Source organism: Eubalaena glacialis, chromosome 2 (genome assembly GCF_028564815.1).
Source record: "Eubalaena glacialis isolate mEubGla1 chromosome 2, mEubGla1.1.hap2.+ XY, whole genome shotgun sequence".
NCBI lineage: Eukaryota > Metazoa > Chordata > Mammalia > Artiodactyla > Balaenidae > Eubalaena > Eubalaena glacialis.
Genome location: NC_083717.1, coordinates 79,994,011 through 80,015,453, shown reverse-complemented (window position 1 = coordinate 80,015,453; position 21,443 = coordinate 79,994,011). Strand labels below are relative to the sequence as shown.

General features: G+C 36.5%; 1 protein-coding gene across 4 annotated transcripts in view; it reads right to left on the bottom strand.

Annotated features, from left to right (window-relative positions):
• DNAAF4 (dynein axonemal assembly factor 4) overlaps positions 1-21,443 on the bottom strand; it is a 79,282-nt gene that overhangs the window by 18,177 nt on the left and 39,662 nt on the right. For all 4 annotated transcript variants that reach the window (XM_061180299.1, XM_061180300.1, XM_061180301.1 and 1 more), the window contains exons 5-6: positions 5,958-6,103; positions 4,537-4,646 (exon numbers count right to left, since the gene is read on the bottom strand). In XM_061180299.1, the coding sequence (XP_061036282.1) occupies positions 4,537-4,646; positions 5,958-6,103 (256 nt within the window). The remainder of the gene's footprint in view (positions 1-4,536; positions 4,647-5,957; positions 6,104-21,443) is intronic.

Sequence of the window (21,443 nt, the reverse complement as noted above, 5' to 3'; positions counted from 1 at the left end):
TTGGTAAAGTAGCAGGATACAAAATTAATGCACAGAAATCTCTAGCATTCCTATACACTAATGATGAAAAATCTGAAAGTGAAATTAAGAAAACACTCCCATTTACCACTGCAACAAAAGGAATAAAATATCTAGGAATAAACCTACCTAAGGAGACAAAAGACCTGTATGCAGAAAATTATAAGACACTGATGAAAGAAATTAAAGATGATACAAATAGATGGAGAGATATACCATGTTCTTGGATTGGAAGAATCAACAATGTGAAAATGACTCTACTACCCAAAGCAATCTACAGATTCAATGCAATCTCTATCAAACTGCCAATGGCATTTTTCACAGAACTAGAACAAAAAATTTCACAATTTGTATGGAAACACAAAAGACCCCGAATAGCCAAAGCAATCTTGAGAAAGAAAAACGGAGCTGGAGGAATCAGGCTCCCTGACTTCAGACTATACTACAAAGCTACAGTAATCAAGACAGTATGGTACTGGCACAAAAACAGAAATATAGATCAATGGAACAGGACAGAAAGCCCAGAGATAAGCCCACGCACATATGGTCACCTTATCTTTGATAAAGGAGGCAAGCATATACAGTGGAGAAAAGACAGCCTCCTCAATAAGTGGTGCTGGGAAAACTGGACAGGTACATGTAAAAGTATGAAATTAGAACACTCCCTGACACCATACACAAAAATAAAATCAAAATGGATTGAAGACCTAAGTGTAAGGCCAGACACTATCAAACTCTTAGAGGAAAACATAGGCAGAACACTCTATGACATAAATCACAGCAAGATCCTTTTTGACCCGCCTCCTAGAGAAACGGCAATAAAAACAAAAATAAACAAATGGGACCTAATGAAACTTAAAAGCTTTTGCACAGCAAAGGAAACCATAAACAAGACCAAAAGACAACCCTCAGAATGGGAGAATATATTTGCAAACAAAGCAACTGACAAAGGATTAATCTCCAAAATTCACAAGCAGCTCATGCAGCTCAATATCAAAAAAACAAACAACCCAATCCAAAAATGGGCAGAAGACCTAAATAGACATTTCTCCAAAGAAGATATACAGATTGCCAACAAACACATGAACGAATGCTCAACATCATTAATCCTTAGAGAAATGCAAATCAAAACTACAATAAGGTATCACCTCACACCGGTCAGAATGGCCATCATCAAAAAATCTACAAACAATAAATGCTGGAGAGAGTGTGGAGAAAAGGGAACCCTCTTGCACTGTTGGTGGGAATGTAAATTGATACAGCCACTGTGGAGAACAGTATGGAGATTCCTTAAAAAACTAAAAATAGAACTACCATATGACCCAGCAATCCGACTACCGGGCATATACCCTGAGAAAACCAGAATTCAAAAAGAGACATGTACCAAAATGTTCATTGCAGCTCTATTTACAATAGCCAGGACATGGAAGCAACCTAAGTGTCCATCAACAGATGAATGGATAAAGAAGATGTGGCACATATATATAATGGAATATTACTCAACCATAAAGAAGAAACGAAATTGAGTTATCTGTAGTGAGGTGGATGGACCTAGAGCCTGTCATACAGAGTGAAGTAAGTAATAAAGAGAAAAACAAATACCGTATGCTAACACATATATATGGAATCTAAGAAAAAAAAAAAAAGGTCATGAAGAACCTAGGGGCAAGATAGGAATAAAGACGCAGACCTACTAGAGAATGGACTTGAGGTTATGGGGTGGGGGAAGGGTAAGCTGTGACAAAGTGAGAGAGTGGCATGGACATGTATACACTACCAAACGTAAAATAGATAGCTAGTGGGAAGCAGCCGCATAGCACAGGGAGATCAGCTCAGTGCTTTGTGACCACCTAGAGGGGTGGGATAGGGAGGGTGGGAGGGAGGGAGATGCAAGAGGGAAGAGATATGGGAACATATGTATATGTATAACTGATTCACTTTGTTATAAAGCAGAAACTAACACACCATTGTAAAGCAATTATACTCCAATAAAGATGTTAAAAACAAAAACAAAAACAAAAACCAAGGGGGACTTTGATTTGATGTACAGTGTAAATTTTTTTCAAAAGATATATCTTTATTATAAAGTGTAAAAATGAATGCAACTTTTAACAAGAGGAAAAACAAAAACAAAATCGGGATAAACCATCTACCTTTGGTCTTGACCCAATTTTCTCCACTCTTCTCAAGGATGTTTCAGCCACCTCTTCTGTCTTATCTGCACATCTATTCAAACCTTGTCTATTCTTAAAGAAGAACAAGACAAAACAAAAACTCTGAAAGTTTCTAATCCATTGGCTTCTGGGAGTATTTTTGCATACTCCTTTATTTTACCAGATCTTCAAATGTTGGTAGGTCACAGGGGTTTATCCTTAGGCCACTACTCCTCTGGTCTACGTGGTCTTTTCAGATATCTCACCTACTCTTGTAAATCAACTGCTACGTAAATGCTGATAACCTCCAAATCCATAATACACTGCTGGCCTCTCCCCTGAGTTTCAAACTTGCTGGACACTGTCAGCCAGACTCACCAAGAGACAGCTCAAACTCAACATATTCAAAACTGAACTTACCTACATTCCCTCCTAAATGGCCCTCTTCTAGAGTTCTCTAATTCAGTTGGTGGCATCATATAATCATTCAAACTAGAAACCCAAAGTCGCCCACAACTACTCTTCTCTCACTCCCCAACAATCACTCAAGAAGTCCTCCCTATTTTACCTCCTGAATATTTCTCACATTGCTCTCCTCTTCACCCTATAACAATGCCATAATGGTTCAAGACCTCTGCCATAGTTTCTGCAACACATTTTTCCCCACCTTACAGAATAAAATATAAGAATAACACGAGGCCACTGCCTATTTTTCTAGGTTCATTTGGCATTATTCCTAGCATCAAATTTGTGTTTTAGCAAGCAATAAACTACCCAGTTCCTGACCTATATATCACCCTATTCTTGTCTCTGAGCTTTTGCTCATACTGTCTCCTCTGCTTAAAATGAATGCCTTTCTGTCCTTCCTCCTGAAACTCCTACTTATCATTAAGAGGAGCTCAGGTGCTATAATCTTTAGGAAGCTCTTCCTGAAACTTCCTTCCTTTAAGGTTAGGTGCCCCTCTTCTGTATTCTCATTTTACCTTGTTCTTTCCATGTATTGTACTTCCCACACAGTGTTATAAGTATTTGTATATGTGTCTCTCCTCTACTGATCTCTGTAGCTCAGAGCCTAGCCTACAGTCTGACAAACCGCAAGCAATCAACAGATGTTTATTTAATGGTTCAATAGACGGAGAAGAAGGGAGAGAAGGAGAGGGGATTTTTGTTGGGAGTAAGAGGAACAAACCTGTCAGCCCCAGGCTTCTGAACTTCAGAAAAATTGTTAACTCCAGCTCAACTCCACAAATCAATCTCTGGTGTTGTTATCAGATATGAGAAAAGACCAAGAAAGAACAGAGAGAAGATGAGAAAAGAAAAACACTGACTTTGTGGTTAGACAGATAAATCTCCCCACCAAAGATGTCCACATCCTAATCCCCAAAACCTGTGAATATATTAACTAAAATGGTTAGTTAGAAAGAACCTTGCAGATGTGATTAAGTTAAGGATCTTGCGGTAGGAGATTATCCTGGATTATACAAGTGGGACTAATGTAATTATAAGGGCACTTATAAAAGGGAGGCAGGAGAGCCAGAGTCAGACAAGGAGATTGGAAGCAAAGACCAGAGTGACTCAACTGCTGGTTGGGGGCCATAAGCCAAGGAATGTGGGCAGTCTCAAAGCTGGAAAACCCAAGAAAATAGATTCTCCCTTACAGTCTCCAGAAGGATTGCAACTGATATCTTGATTTTAGCCCAGCAAAACCCATTTTAGACTTCTGACCTCCAGAACTATAAGATAATAAACTTGTATTGTTTTAAGCCACTAAGTTTGTGGTAGCTTGCTATGGCAGCAATAGGAAAATAATATAAAAGTGTATAAAGTGAGATAAATAATGTCTACAATTGCCTCAAAATATTAACTCAAATTACCACAGAATATAGCAGAATTCATTTTTGTTAATTGTCTAAAAGGTTACACATAGAGCCACGTATAAATAAATAAAAGGATTGTCTGGATATAAAATGATAATTTATAGGATAATTTGATAATCTTTTAAAGATGGATATGACTAATCAAAGTAGCTACAGTTTTAAAGAACCATGATTTTAAGGGAAGTATTATGAAGGACTTATGTTAAACGTTAAGTGATTTAAAAAGGGATTTTGATAAGCAATCCAAAAGACGTGATATTTTTCATTTCCATGATATATAAATACAAAAGCAATAAAAATAAGAGCCTTATTTAATTGTTATAAGATCTGACTTTTTAAATATGGAAGCACTACCTATAGAATTGGCATATTTGCATTATTTCTCCCCAAAAATCACACACACACGTCAAGATAACTAGAAAATATGTAAGTATTAATATCTACATAAATTTATTATAAGTCTCATGGCCAGAGTTCAAACAACTTACTTTCCTTTGTCCTTCAACCATTCTGGGTTCTTTTCCTCTTCTTTTAAATCACAAAGTTCAGGAATGTCAGTATTCATTGCTCTTCGTGCCTCTGCTTGTTTATGTAGCCACTGAAATGAGAATGAAGTTTAATGAAGGACACAAAAGTCTTGTTTTATTAAAAGTTACTTTTAGATTTTCCATCTTCCTATACAAGATGGAAATACTATTTGTTATGGACTGAATGTTTGTGTCCTCCAAAATTCATATGTTGAAGCCCTAATCACCAATGTGATGGTATTTGGAGATGGGGCCTTTAGGCGATAATTAAGCTTGGATGAGATTATGAGTATGAGACTCCCATCATAAGGTTAGTGTCCTTATAAGAAGAGGGAGAGACCAGAGGGCATGCTCTTCCCCACCCCACCCCACCCCAGCATCCTGACCTTGGACTTCCCAGCCTCCAGAACTGTGAGAAATAATTGCCTGTTCTTTAAGCCACCCAGTCTATGTACTTTGTTATAGCAGTCTGAGCAGACTGATAAAAATATTTGATGGTGGTGATTTTAAACTTCTAGTTTTTATACAGCTTTAAGCTTTTTTTTAAACTTCACTAGCTGATTAAGATCAAATGTATAAAAATTTCTAGTCCAAATTTCATCCAAATTTCTGGGAGTTCATGTGAATATTGTTTTATTTTTCTTGTTTATAATATATATATACATTTTTTTACATTATAAAAATATATAAATGATTTTTTAAATAATTATAATTTTATAGTTACAGAGATACTTTTATAAATAATAAAATATAGAAATATGCTGTTAATAATAAGAAAAAAGTTAATATTTATAAATTGTCATTATATCTTAAGGAGATTCAATTATTTCCACAACTTTTCAATTGAGAGAGGTATCAGTTCACACTTTACAGTAAAAAAAAAAAAAAAAGCAGTTCTTAGTGCTTACACAACTAAATATACACTATTCAAAATCCCAGAGCTCAGGAATTTATAAATGAATGAAAGCTATTAATGCCAAATGTCACATTAGAAATACTTGATATTAATAATTAATTGTAATAAAGTAATGAATTTACAAGTCTTTTCTTACCGCAACATACACTGACCCAAAGTTTACAAATCTATTACGGGAAATGACGTTATTTGATAAAATAAATGCACGTGCAACATTTTTTCTCCTGGGATAAGCAACAACGCTGGATATTAAATCAGTGTTTTCTCATCAGCATTCTGGAGCCCAAAAAAAAAAAAAAAATCCTGCAAAATATATTTTTGTCAAAAGGAAATATTAAATTTTTTCATGAAGTAATATCTTTAGCTTAATGAATACTTTAAAAATTCAGACCCAGTAACAGTTTCAATATATGGAATAAAAAATATTTTCATTGTGGTCACTGTAACTAACAGCAAGTATACCAACCTCCTCTTCTTCTGCTACCTGTGATTCCCGGAGAGCAGTTGGGAATACTCGAGGGGTAAAGTTGATTTTAATATTGCCGACAGAGCGAGGAGCAGGAATACTGTCTTCCTTTAACTTCTCAAAAAATATATTTTCTGAATTTCTCCCTTCAAAAACAATATTAGCAACTAAGTTATTTATCTCTCATTTCCTAGTTAACAAACTGACTTTTAAGGTAATTACACATTAAAGCTACTTCTAAAATCCTACACAAATAATCCAAACATATTTTCTACAATAAGGAATGCAAAATCCCTCATTGAAATTATGGCAGCTAATTATCTGTTCTTTCATCAAAGACCTCAGCTACTTTTCTGGGGTTCTCTTTGTTAAACCACACAGTGTCTAACTTACATTCACCATAGAGGAAGCCACTCTAGGCAACTTAATCTACATCAACTCTAGAGGAGGGCACCTAGGCAAAGCCATCACTTTCCTTAAGCTCCGATATCAGTATCTTCTATAAGCTCCCTGGTGATGATATAAAGGTTTTTCAGCTATTAAAGACAGCTAATGGGAACAGACAAAGAGTTGTAATGAAAGGCTATACATTTGTATAAAGGTAGTTAGATGTAATAATTATTAAGTCAATATAAGAGGAGAAATTAATCGATGTGTTAGAATATAAACTATATGAATAAAGGGAAGGAAAGGTACTAAAAAGGAAAAGTACTAAAAACACGATATACAGATTTAAAAGGCAAATATCAAAATTGTTTGAAAAAGATTTTCCAGAAACATGACAGAGAGTTAATATCCTTGATATAAAATGAACACTTAAAATTAAGATATAAAACTTCCAATTTAGGGAAGTGGAAATGGCGCAGTGGTTAAGAATCTGCCTGCCAATGCAAAGGACACAAGTTCAAGCCCTGGTCTGGGAAGATCCCACATGCTGCAGAGCAACTAAGCCCGGGTGCCACAACTACTGAAGCCCACGCGCCTAGAGCCCATGAGCCACAACGAAGAGTAGCCCTCACTCGCCGCAAGTAGAGAAAGCCTGCAGGCAGCAACAAAGACCCAACTCAGCCAAAAATAAATAAATGTATATATTTTTTAAAATGTCTGAAAAAAAGAGAAAATTTTTAAAAAATAAAAAATAAAACTTCCACTTTAAAGAAAAATTGAAAATGGCATGAATTAACATTTCAAAGGGAGGGAGGAGGGGAGCAAGGAAGAAAGAATAAGGACTCAAACAAAGAAAGTAACATTAACAAAAATTTGAACAAAAAATTTCATGATGATTGTGGTTGGGAATGCAGTATCCTACCCATCCTCCCCTCTTTCTTTTAGTAATAGAATCTACTGTGCCAAGGTAGAATCTACAAAATCCAGCCTCCCTTAAGAGTAGGTGTAGTTATGTGCCAAACCTGAGACAACAGAATATGAATACAAGTGCTGTATAAAACTTATGGATCATTATCTTACATGTAAATCTACTCGCAATGGACTTCCTCTTTCCCCTTCCCACTGGCTAAAAAACAATGCCAACTGCAGCATCCACCTTGGACCCAGAAATGGAAGCCAAATGATGTGATGATTGATGTGGCCCCACCAGCCTAGATGGCCCTGTGGAACAAAGCCATCTATCAGGCCTAGATTGATTGCTGTTACATAATAAGTCTTAGATTACAGAGAATTCAATTTCTATCTTATTTGATCTATAACTTTGGACCTCTTTATTTCAGCAGTTGGCTTGAACCTACCTAACACAATGTCCTAAGAATTTTATAGCCTGGTAAACTGTTGTTCACTTGTGAAGCCAAGAGACATTCCTAGATATGTAAGAACTAAGTAAATATACCATCTAGCCATGTTTCCTGAATAAATTACTCAAAGAAATGTTCCAGAACATGGACAAATAAAATTAAGAACTCAGGACTGGGAAACCTGAGGGTAAAAATGAAAAAGGATAGGTTTTCTAAAACACATGAAAAAATGTTGTAAGATTTTTTAATGTTACTACAACAGAAGGAAAACAGAATAAAAAGTAAAAATGAAGTATATAAGTTCACATTTTATACTAATGATTACTAGGATACACAACATGGAGGGAAGAAGCACTATTCTTCCATAATGAGAAATTTAAAAATTACTTTGCTATTAACTTTGCTAAATAAAAGTAAATGAATAAACATTTGAAAATGCTTATGGAAATCATTACGGTGACCATGAGTTACATTAAAAATAGGATATCTAGCTTTCAAACTCTTAGAGTAAAATAAGACACACAGAAAAACATAAAAAGAAATTAGCTTTCTGTTTTCAGCAGCATAGGTTAAAGTTTTCACAAACTTTAACACACAATTTTACAAGCAGACAAAATGCTATGAACACATAAAATGCTTGATAAAAATATAACAAATAAACAAAGGTTTCAAGTACATAGTTCAGTTCAAAAAGTATGCAAAAGAAAAGGCTTATCAGCAACTTATAGCCAGGGTAATCTCAAAAGCTGACAGCTGACAAAAAGCTACTTGGAAAGATTTCAGATACAGATATAGATATCTAGATAGGTATACCTATGAAGGTATATATCTATCTAGATATCCATATCTGTATCTGAAATTTTATATATATGAATATACTATATATTATACATATATATATTAGAGACTATATATAAAGGATAAAGGCTGGAAATTTAATGCTGATATAGGTACAGAGGTGAGAGCTGAAAAGGCAATTACAGCCTGAGAAGGGCTACACTCTCAGTGAAATGGACACATAAAATCTCTGTCCACAACCCCAGGAAAGTGAAGCATGTCTCTTCCTGGGGCTCTGGATAAGAGAAGAAAAAACGTCTCTTGTGAGAAACCTAAACTTCAGGTATCCCTTCCGAGGAATTCTTACTTCTGCAAACCAGGACACAAGAAATTTCCTCATATGCACACATAAAAATAATCCATGCTGAAGATGAGCACACAAACAAAAACTACAAATCACATGTGGATACAAGGTATGTTTCTTCCTTACAGTATGGAGAACAGTCAGCAGACACAACAAACAGGAAGACTGGCCTATTAAGAATTTGAGATAACAGAACAATCTGAAAGAGACTATAATAATTTAAAACATGCTTACTTAAAGAGCTAAGACAGGCTAAAATCCATAATGAAAAACTAAGGAATGGAAGACCTAAATAGACATTTCTCCAAAGAAGACATACAGATGGCCAAGAAGCACATGAAAAGATGCTCAACATCACTAATTATTAGAGAAATGCAAATCAAAACTACAATGAGGTATCACCTCACACCAATTAGAATGGGCATCATCAGAAAATCTACAAACAACAAATGCTGGAGAGGGTGTGGAGAAAAGGGAACCCTCTTGCACTGTTGGTGGGAATGTAAACTGATACAGCCACTATGGAGAACAATATGGAGGTTCCTTAAAAAACTAAAAATAGAATTACCATATGACCCAGCAATCCCACTACTGGGCATATACCCAGAGAAAACCGTAATTCAAAAAGACACATGCACCCCAATGTTCATTGCAGCACTATTTACAATAGCCAGGTCATGGAAGCAACCTAAATGCCCATCAACAGACGAATGGATAAAGAAGTTGTGGTACATATATACAATGGAATATTACTCAGCCATAAAAGGGAACGAAATTGAGTCATTTGTTGAGACGTGGATGAATCTAGAGACTGTCATACAGAGTGAAGTAAGTCAGAAAGAAAAAAACAAATATTGTATATTAACGCATGTATGTGGAACCTAGAAAAATGGTACAGATGAGCCGGTTTGCAGGGCAGAAGTTGAGACACAGATGTAGAGAACAGACATATGGACACCAAGGGGGGAAAACTGTGGTGGGGTGGGGATAGTGGTGTGCTGAATTGGGCGATTGGGATTGACATGTATACACTGATGTGTATAAAATTGATGACTAATAAGAACCTGCAGTATAAACAAACAAACAAAACAAAACAAAACAAAAAAAACAAACAAACAAACAAAAAAAACTAAGGAATGAAAAAAGAACAAACAGGTATGAAAGAAGCAAACAGAACTTGCAAAATGAAAATATTGTCCCTGAAATTGAAAACCTCTAGGACAAGTTTAACAGCACATTAGGCATATTTGAAGAAAATTTGCAAACTAGAAGACAGATCTGAGGATATTATACAGAACGCAGCCAAGGAAGATAAAGGCAATTTGAAAACAATTTGCTATTTGAAAACAATAGCTTATAACTTCCCAGAACTGAGGTAAGACATACGTTCTTTGAGTGAAACTATACTCCAAGTTCTGATATTATGAGATGAATAAATATAAAACTGCACTTAGAGTAATAAAATCAACATATACCAAAGTGAAGAATTTTAAAGCAACCAGAGACAAAGGATGGATTACCTTATAAAGGATCAATATTGAATCAAGAGCAGACTTCCAGCAGCAATATTAGAAGTCAGAAGGCAATAGAAACATATCTTCAAATTACTGATGGAAAATAACTGTCAATCTTGAATTCTACAACCATGTAAAACATCATTGAATAACAATAACAAAATAAAAATAACTGAACTTAACATTCAGATCTTTATTAAAGAACTACTAGACAGGAATAAAGACGCAGACATAGAGAATGGACTTGAGGACACGGAGAGGGGGAAGGGTAAGCTGGGACGAAGTGAGAGAGTGGCATGGACTTATACATACTACCAAATGTAAAATAGATAGCTAGTGGGAAGCAGCCATATAGTACAGGGAGATCAGCTCAGCTCAGTGACCACCTAGAGGGGTGGGATAGGGAGGGTGGGAGGGAGATGCAAGAGGGAGGACATATGGGGATATATGTATATGCATAGCTGATTCACTTTGTTATAAAGCAGAAACTAACACACCATTGTAAAGCAATTATACTCCAATAAAGATGTTAAAAAAAATAAAAAACTACTAAAGGATTTACTTAAAGGAAAGGTAATTGAATCCAGAAAGAACTTAGATGCAAGAAGCAAAGATAATTAAAAAGCAGTAAATATGGGTCAACAGAAAGAGTAATGAGTATATGTGGTAAAGCCACACTAACGACTAAATTTAGAGGTTTAAAAATAAGGTGAGATCACCTGACTCCCTCCCTGCCAAAAAAGTGGAATAAAATCTTTAGACAGTAACATAGAGGATGGGTATGACTGAAGTTCATATATTAAATTTCCTTCTAATATTTACAAGTAATGGTAGAGATTAAATTTTGTTTAGTATGCACATTAAAAATATAATAATTGTAATTATATCTATGTATCAAAACAGTTATAAAAAATTTAATATCATTCAGCGAACAAAAATAGAATGTATACCTTTCAAATTAGTAGAAAGGAAAGGAGGTAATTAAGAAAAATTATTTAATCCAAGGCAGAAAAATAGAAAAAAGAACAAAAAAGGAAGTCTGGGGGCTTCCCTGGTGGTGCAGTGGTTGACAATCTGCCTGCCAATGCAGGGGACACGGGTTCGAGCCCTGGTCTGGGAAGATCCCACATGCCGTGGAGCAACTAGGCCCGTGAGCCACAATTACTGAGCCTGCGCATCTGGAGCCTGTGCTCCGCAACAAGAGAGGCCGCATTAGTGAGAGGCCCGCGCACCGTGATGAAGAGTGGCTCCCGCTCGCCGCAACTGGAGAAAGCCCTCGCACAGAAACGAAGACCCAGCACAGCCAAAAATAAATAAATAAATAAATAAATAAAACCAAAAAGTTAAAAAAAAAAAAAAACGGAAGTCTGGTAAATATAAATCACAAAGTAAGAGGGCAGAAGGAAATTCTAAGACGTTAGGATATATTTTATTTTATTTTTAAATTTATTTATTTATTTATTTTTGGCTGCATTGGGTCTTCGTTGCTGTGTGCAGGCTTTCTCTAGTTGCGGAAAGCGGGGGCTGCTCTTCATTGCAGTGCACGGGCTTCCCACTGCAGTGGCTTCTCTTGTTGAGGAGCATGGGCTCTAGGTGCATGGGCTTCAGTAATTGTGGCACGCAGGCTCAGTAGTTGTGGCGCGTGGGCTTAGTTGCTCCACGGTATGTGGATTCTTCCCAGACCAGGGCTCAAACCTGGGCTCCCTGCATTGGCAGGTGGATTCTTAACTACCAGGGAGGTAGTGCCACCAGGGAGGTCCCAGGATATATTTTATTTATAATAATAAACCTAAGTAGCCCATATCAAAAGACTCACAATAAACAAAAATATACACTAGCAAACTACAAATGATTTATAAACACATTTGTATATAACACAATGACCCAGATAATATAAAATATGAGAACAACTGTCATTCCCCTTTTATACATTTGGAAATTTAAAAAAAAAATTCTCCCTAATAATTCAAGGACAAAAAAAAATCATGATGGGTTACAAAATATTTGCAACTAAATGGCAATGAAAACACAAGATTTCAAGACTTGGTGAATTTATTAATGCAGTATTTAAGAGAAAAAATTATAACTTCATATGCATGTGTTAAAAGATTCAAAAATTAATGCAAACAAATTGTATAAAGAACAGAGAAAACCCAAAGAAACTAGAAGAAGCCAAATAAAAATAAACACAGGAATTAATGGAATAGAAACAAAGAAACAATAAAAGATCAACAAAACCAAAAACTGCTTTTTTGAACAGACAAAATTTGCAAAATGCTGCAATAGTTGATCAAGGAAAAATAAAATACTATTAGGAACAACAACAATAACAACAACAAATATATATATATATACATTTCTTTTTCAGATTCTTTTCCATTATAGATTACTACAAGACATTGAATATAGTTCCCTGTGCTATACAGCAGGTCCTTGTTTATCTATTTTACATACAGTAGTGTGTATATGTTAATCCCAAACTCCTGATTTATCTTCCCCACCAACCCCCACTAAAAAAAATGTTTTTTAAAATTATTTCTTATATGTGGAACCTAAAACAAAAAACCAGACTCATAGATACAGAGAACAGATTGGTGGTTGTCAGAGGTGGGGGGTGGGAGGTGGACAAAATGGGTGATGATGGTCAAAAGGAATGAACTTCTAGTCATAAAATACATAAGCCCTGCAAATGAAATGTACAGCCTGGTGACTATTGCTAATAATACTATATAGCATATTTGAAAGTTGTTAAGACAGTAAATCTTAAAAGTTCTCATCATAAGAAAAAAAATTGTAACTACGTATGGTGCTGGACAGATTTGCTAGATTTACTGTGATGATCACTTCATAATATACACACATATCAAATCATTATATTGTACACCTGAAACTTATAATAAGTCAATTATATCTCAATAAAAAAAAGAATTTTAAAAAACTTATTACCTTTCCTCTGTTTCTCCCTTCCCTCTTCCTAATACTCCTATTATTTGAATGTTGGACAACCTGGATGGATACTCTAGTTGTTTTATCTTTTCTACTTTAAAATCTCTCTGTTGGGTCTTCTCTGGCAGCGCAGTGGTTAAGAATCCGCCCGCCAATGCAAGGCACACGGGTTCAATCCCTGGTCCGGGAAGATCCCACATGCCACGGAGCAACTAAGCCCGTGTGCCACAACTACTGAACCTGTGCTCTAGAGCCCGTGAGCCACAACTACTGAGCCTGTGTGCTGCAACTACCGAAGCCCATGTGTCTACAGCCCATGCTCTGCAACAAGAGAAGCCACTGCAATGAGAAGCCTGCGCACCGCAACAAAGAGTAGCCCCTGCTCGCTGCAACTAGAGAAAGCCGGCGGGCAGCAACGAAGACCCAACACAGCCAAAAATAAATAAATAAAATAAAATAAAATAATAAAATCTCTTTTTCATCTTATTCTATGGAAAAAAAATTAACTATATTCCAGCTATTTGATTTAATTTTTAATTTTTTAATTACATTTTTAATTTCCAAACCATTCTTTTAGGAAAATTTCTTTATTACAGCCTCTTGTTTTTGTTCAAGGATTAAAATATGTTCTCATCTCTCTGAGGACATTATTTATAGTTCTTTTTTTTTAAATTTTTTAATTTAATTTTATTTTTTTATACAGCAGGCTCTTATTAGTCATCAATTTTATACACATCAGTGTATACATGTCAATTCCAATCACCCAATTCATCACACCACCATCCCCAACCCCCGTGGCTTTCCCCCCTTGGTGTCCATAAGTTTGTTCTCTACATCTGTGTCTTAACTTCTGCCCTGCAAACTGGTTCTTCTGTACCATTTTTCTAGGTTCCACATATATGCGTTAATATATGATATTTTTCTCTTTCTGACTTACTTCATTCTGTATGCCACTCTCTAGATCCATCCACGTCTCAACAAATGACCCAATTTCCTTTTATGGCTGGGTAATATTCCATTGTATATATGTACCACATCTTCTTTATCCATTTGTCTGTCGATGGGCATTTAGATTGCTTCCATGACCTGGCTATTGTAAATAGTGCGGCAATGAACATTGGGGTGCATGTGTCTTTTTGAATTATGGTTTTCTCTGGGTATATGCCCACGAGTGGGATTGCTGGATCATATGGTAATTCTATTTTTAGTTTTTTAAGGAACCTCCATACTGTTCTCCATACTGGCTGTATCAATTTACATTCCCACCAACAGTGCAAGAGGGTTCCCTTTTCTCCACACCCTCTCCAGCATTTGTTGTTTGTAGATTTTCTGATGATGCCCATTCTAACTGGTGTGAGGTGATACCTCATTGTAGTTTTGATTTGCATTTCTCTAATAATTAGTGATGTTGAGCAGCTTTTCATGTGCTTCTTGGCTATCTGTATGTCTTCTTTGGAGAAATGTCTATTTAGGTCTTCTGCCCGTTTTTGGATTGGGTTGTTTGTTTCTTTAATATTGAACTGCATGAGCTGTTTATATATTTTGGAGATTAATCCTCTGTCCATTGATTCGTTTGCAAATATTTTCTCCCACTATGAGGGTTGTCTTTTGGTCTTGTTTATGGTTTACTTTCCTGTGCAAAAGCTTTTAACTTTCATTAGGTCCCATTTGTTTATTTTTGGTTTTATTTCCATTACTTTAGGAGGTGGATCAAAAAAGATCTTGCTGTGATTTATGTCAAAGAGTGTTCTTCCTATGTTTTCCCCTAAGAGTTTTATAGTGTCCAATCTTACATTTAGGTCTCAAATCCATTTTGAGTTTATTTTTGTGTATGGTGTTAGGCAGTGTTCTAATTTCATTCTTTTACATGTACCTGTCCAGTTTCCCCAGCACCACTTATTGAAGAGACTGTCTTTTCTCCATTGTATATCCTTGCCTCCTTTGTCATAGATTAGTTGACCATAGGTGCGTGGGTTTATCTCTGGGCTTTCTATCTTGTTCCATTGATCTATGTTTCTGTTTTTGTGCCAGTACCATATTGTCTTGATTACTGTAGCTTTGTAGTATAGTCTGAAGTCAGGGAGTCTGATTCCTCCAGCTCCACTTCTTTTCCCTCAAGACTGCTTTGGCTATTCGGGGTCTTTTGTGTCTCCATACAAATTTTAAGATGTTTTTTGTTCTAGTTCCGTAAAAAATGCCATTGGTAATTTGATAGGGATCGCATTGAATCTGTAGATTGCTTTGGGAAGTAGAGTCATTTTCACAATGTTGATTCTTCCAATCCAAGAACATGGTATATCTCTCCATCTGTTGGTATCATCTTTAATTTCTTTCATCAGTGTCTTATAATTTTCTGCATACAGGCCTTTTGCCTCCTTAGGTAGGTTTATTCCTAGATATTTTATTCTTGTTGTTGCAATGGTAAAAGGGAGTGTTTTCTTAATTTCTCTTTCAGATTTTTCATCATTAGTGTATAGGAATGCAAGAGATTTCTGTGCATTCATTTTGTATCCTGCAACTTTACCAAATTCATTGATTAGTTCTAGTAGTTTTCTGGTGGCATTTTTAGGATTCTCTATGTATAGTATCATGTCATCTGCAAACAGTAACAGTTTTACTTTTTCTTTTCCAATTTGTATTCATTTTATTTCTTTTTCTTCTCTGATTGCCGTGGCTAGGACTTCCAAAACTATGTTGAATAATAGTGGTGAGACTGGACATCCTTGTCTTGTTCCTGATCTTAGAGGAAATGCTTTCAGTTTTTCACCATTGAGAATGATGTTTGCTGTGGGTTTGTCATATACGGCCTTTATTATGTTGAGGTAGGTTCCCTCTATGCCCACTTTCTGGAGAGTTTTTATCATAAATGGGTGTTGAATTTTTTTCAAAAGCTTTCTCTGCATCTATTGAGAAGATCATATGGTTTTTATTCTTCAATTTGTTAATATGGTGTATCACATTGATTGATTTGCGTATATTGAAGAATCCTTGCCTCCCTGGGATAAATCCCACTTGATCATGGTGTATGATCCTTTTAATGTGTTGTTGGATTCTGTTTGCTAGTATTTTGTTGAGGATTTTTGCATCTATATTCATCAGTGATATTGGTCTGTAATTTTCTTTTTTTGTAGTATCTTTGTCTGGTTTTGGTATCAGGGTGATGATGGCCTCATAGAATGAGTTTGGGAGTGTTCCTTCCTCCGTAATTTTTTGGAAGAGTTTGAGAAGGATGGGTGTTAACTCTTCTCTAAATGTTTGCTAGAATTCAGCTGTGAAGCCATCTGGTCCTGGACTTTTGTTTGTTGGAAGATTTTTAATCACATTTTCAATTTCATTACTTGTGATTGGTCTGTTCATATTTTCTATTTCTTCCTGGTTCAGTCTTGGAAGGTTACACCTTTCTAAGAATTTGTCCATTTCTTCCAGGTTGTCCATTTTATTGGCATAGAGTTGCTGGTAGTAGTCTCTTAGGATGCTTTGTATTTCTGCGGTGTCTGATGTAACTTCTCCTTTTTCATTTCTAATTTTATTGATTTGAGTCCTCTCCCTCTTTTTCTTGATGAGTCTGGCTAATGGTTTATCAATTTTGTTTATCTTCTCAAAGAACCAGCTTTTAGTTTTATTGATCTTTGTTATTGTTTTCTTTGTTTCTATTTCATTTATTTCTGCTCTGCTCTGTATGATTTCTTTCCTTCTGCTAACTTTGGGTTTTGTTTATTCTTCTTTCTCTAGTTCCTTTAGGTGTAAGGTTAGATTGTTTACTTGAGATTTTTCTTGTTTCTTGAGGTAGGCTTGTATAGCTATAAACTCCCTCTTAGAACTGCTTTTGCTGCATCCCATAGGTCTTGGGTCATCATGTTTTCACCATCATTTGTCTCTAGGTATTTTTTGATTTCCCCTTTGATTTCTTCAGTGATCTCTTGGTTATTAAGTAGTGTATTGTTTAGCCTCCATGTGTTTGTGCTTTTTACGTTTTTTCCCCTGTAATTCATTTCTAATCTCATAGCGTTGTGGTCAGAAAAGACGCTGGATTTCAATTTTCTTAAATTTACTGAGGCTTGATTTGTGACCCAAGATGTGATCTATCCTGGAGAATGTTCCGTGCGCACTTGAGAAGAACGTGTAATCTGCTGTTTTTGGATGGAATGTCCTATAAATATCAATTAAATCTATCTGGTCTATTGTGTCATTTAAAGCTTCTGTTTCCTTATTTATTTTCATTTTGGATGATCTGTCCATTGGTGTAAGTGAGGTGTTAAAGTCCCACACTATTATTCTGTTACTGTCGATTTCCTGTTTAATAGCTGTTAGCAGTTGCCTTATGTATTGAGGTGCTCCTATGTTGGGTGCATATATATTTATAATCATTATATCTTCTTCTTGGATTGATCTGTTGATCATTATGTAGTGTCCTTCCTTGTCTCTTGTAACATTCTTTATTTTAAAGTCTATTTTATCGGATATGAGTATTGCTACTCCAGGTTTCTTTTGATTTCCATTTGCATGGAATATCTTTTTCCATCCCCTCACTTTCAGTCTCTATGTGTCCCTAGGTCTGAAGTGCGTCTCTTGTAGACAGCATATATATGGGTCTTGTTTTTGTATCCATTCAGCAAGCCTGTGTCTTTTGGTTGGAGCATTTAATCCATTCACGTTTAAGGTAATTATCGATATGTATGTTCTTATGACCATTTTCTTAATTGTTTTGGGTTTGTTTTTGTAGGTCCTTTTCTTCTCTTGTGTTTCCCACTTAGAGAAGTTCCTTTAGCATTTGTTGTAGAGCTGGTTTGGTGGTGCTGAATTCTCTTAGCTTTTGCTTGTCTGTAAAGCTTTTGATTTCTCCATCTAATTTGAATGAGATCCTTGCCGGGTAGAGTAATCTTGGTTGTAGGTTCTTCCCTTTCATCACTTTAAGTATATCATGCCACTCCCTTCTGGCTTGTAGAGTTTCTGCTGAGAAATCAGCTGTTAACCTTATGGAAGTTCCCTTGTATGTTATTTGTCGTTTTTCCCTTGCTGCTTTCAATAATTTTTCTTTGTCTTTATTTTTTGCCAATTTGATTACTATGTGTCTCGGCGTGTTTCTCCTTGGGTTTATCCTGTATGGGACTCGCTGTGCTTCCTGGACTTGGGTGGTTATCTCCTTTCCCATGTTAGGGAAGTTTTTGACTATAATCTCTTCAAATATTTTCTCGGGTCCTTTCTCTCTCTCTTCTCCTTCTGGGACCCCTATAATGCGAATGTTGTTGTGTTTAATGTTATCACAGAGGTCTCTTAGGCTGTCTTCATTTCTTTTCATTCTTTTTTCTTTATTCTGTTCCGCAAGAGTGAATTCCACCATTCTGTCTTCCAGGTCACTTATCTGTTCTTCTGCCTCAGTTATTCTGCTATTGATTCCTTCTAGTGTATTTTTCATTTCAGTTACTGTATTGTTCATCTCTGTTTGTTTGTTCTTTAGTTCTTCTAGGTCTTTGTTAAACATTTCTTGCATCTTCTCAATCTTTGTCTCCATTCTTTTTCCGAGGTCCTGGATCATCTTCACTGTCATTATTCTGAATTCTTTTTCTGGAAGGTTGCCTATCTCCACTTCATTTAGTTGTTTTTCTGGGGTTTTATCTTGTTATTTCAGCTGATACATAGCCCTCTGCCTTTTCATCTTGTCTATCTTTCTGTGAATAGTAAAGGCTTCTTGATGCACTGTGACTGTTTCCACAAACTGATTTCACCAGGAGTCCCTCATGTGAGGACGTTCTGTCAGATTCTCTTGGTGTGTGAACTGTCTTCAGGTTCAACATATGAATGAAGTTTGGAGGTTGGGGTCAATCCTGCTAGTGTTGGAGGGTCTCCTGCAGAGGCGGGGGGTGGCTGTGGCTCACCGTGGGGACAAGGACACTGGCAGCATAAGTTCTGGGATGTACTCCTTGGCGTGAGCCCTCCCAGAGTCTGCCATTAGCCCCACCTAATTATAGTTCTTTTAAAGTTTTCTTCTATTCCCTGCATTACCTGGTTGTTCCAAGTTGCATTTTTTTGTTTGGTTCTTGGCTGTCTGCTCATATTAAAGATGAAGTATAAATATTCTGACTGGAAGTTTTGTGTACATGAATCTAATGATTGTTGACTAGTGAGCTTCAGCATGGTGAACTAGTGGGGCCATTATAAATGCCAGGGTTTTTTCATCCTATACTAGTTAGCTTCCCTGTAGAGGAATTCTCCAATCTGCATCCCAGGTGCACTGGGCTCCTGCATGCATATGGGGAAGAGGATAGAGCTGGAGGGGATCTCTTGAATCAGTATTTAGATTTTTACAGTGCAGACTTTCACTCAATCTCTGTATTTTCAGAGCAGAATCTCACTCAGTCCTCAATTGTGCAGAAAGTAAACCTCCAGCTATCTGCTGTAGTATGGGAGGAGATCTGGTAATCAAAGTCCTATGCACTTTCAACCAATCCTATTTTTTCCAGACCTACGTTTGCCCCTACCTTTAGAAGTACCTAGTTCTACCAAGTTGAAAAGGGACAAATCCACCTGCCCTGAAGCCTCATCTCTCCCACTACAATGCTTTTAGTAGCTTAGCAAATAGATAGCTCAGCAAATCAAAACTAGTTCAACAGATACCGGTAACTGACCTCAAGAGGCTTCCCCTTTTGGATTTTTTTGTTGTTGTTGATGTGGAACATTTTTAAAGTCTTTACTGAGTTTGTTACAACATTGCTTCTGTTTTATGTTTTGATTTTTTGGCCTCAAGGCATGTGGGATCTTAGCTCCCCGACCAAGGATCGAACCTGCACGCCCTGCATTGGAAGGCGAAGTCTTAACCACTGGACTGCCAGGGAAGTCCCGGCTTCCCCTTTTGAACAAAGCTGTTTCTAACAAGACAAGAAAGCCCCCATAGTCATGTAACTAATTAGTGCTCATTGATTCCCCTTTCCTCGTACCTTATAAATATAGACAACAGTACAAGAGCAGGGACCCTCAAATGGAGCCTTTTGGGGGAATGGCCTCACTATGCCTGGCCCTAAGCATAACTCTGTGGAATAGTAAGAACTTGAGGAAATTGTGCACACTTTGATGCTTTCCTGCCTAAAATCAATAAACATTATTTTTTCAATTTTATTGAGAAATAATTCATGTACAATAACTATACTCATTTTAAAGTATATTAAATGAGTTCTGACAGATGTACATGCTCCTGAAATCACAATCAACACAGAAAATTTCCATCACCTCTAAGAGTCCCCTATAACCCTGTGAAGTTCATCCTTTCCCTTCACTCCTGGCCCCAGGCAACCACTGATGTGCTCTCAGTCATTATAAATTAGTATTTTCTAGAATTTCTTGCACTATGGACTGCTGTCTTGCTTTTTTCAGAATAATTTTGTGATTCATTCATGTCATGTGTATCAGTAGTTTTCTTTTTTTAAAAATAAATTTATTTATTTATTTTTGACAGCATTGGGTCTTCGTTGCTGCGCACAGGCTTTCTCTAGTTGTGGCGAGCGGGGGCTACTCTTCGTTGCGGTGTGTGGGTTTCTCATTGTGGTGGCTTCTCTTGTTGCAGAGCACAGGCTCTAGGTGCGCAGGCTCAGTAGTTGTGGTGCACGGGCTGAGTTGCTCTGCAGCATGTGGGATCTTCCCGGGCCAGGGATCGAACCCGTGTCCCCTGCATTGGCAGGCGGATTCTTAACCACTGGGCCACCAGAGAAGTCCCAGTTGTCTCCTTTCTATTGAAGAGTAATATTCCATTTTATGAATGTATTTCATAATTTGTTTATCCATTCACCTGTTGATGGACATTCTTTCCAGTTGTTCACTATGGTAAATAAAGCTGCTGAAAACATTTGAATACAAGTTTTTAGGTGGACACATTTCTCCTGTGTAAATACCTAGGACTAAAATGGTTGAGTTATATGACAGGTTACATGACAGTTGACACTCTTCCAAAGTAGTTGTACCATTTTATATTTTGACCATCATTGTACAAGGTCCAATTGCAGCACATCCTCAATAACACTTTGTACTGATGGACTCTTTAATATTTAATATTAGCTATCTTAGTGGATATGTACTATATTTCACTGTGGTTTTAATTTGCATTTCCTTATTGACTAATGATGTTGAACATCATTTCATGTGCATG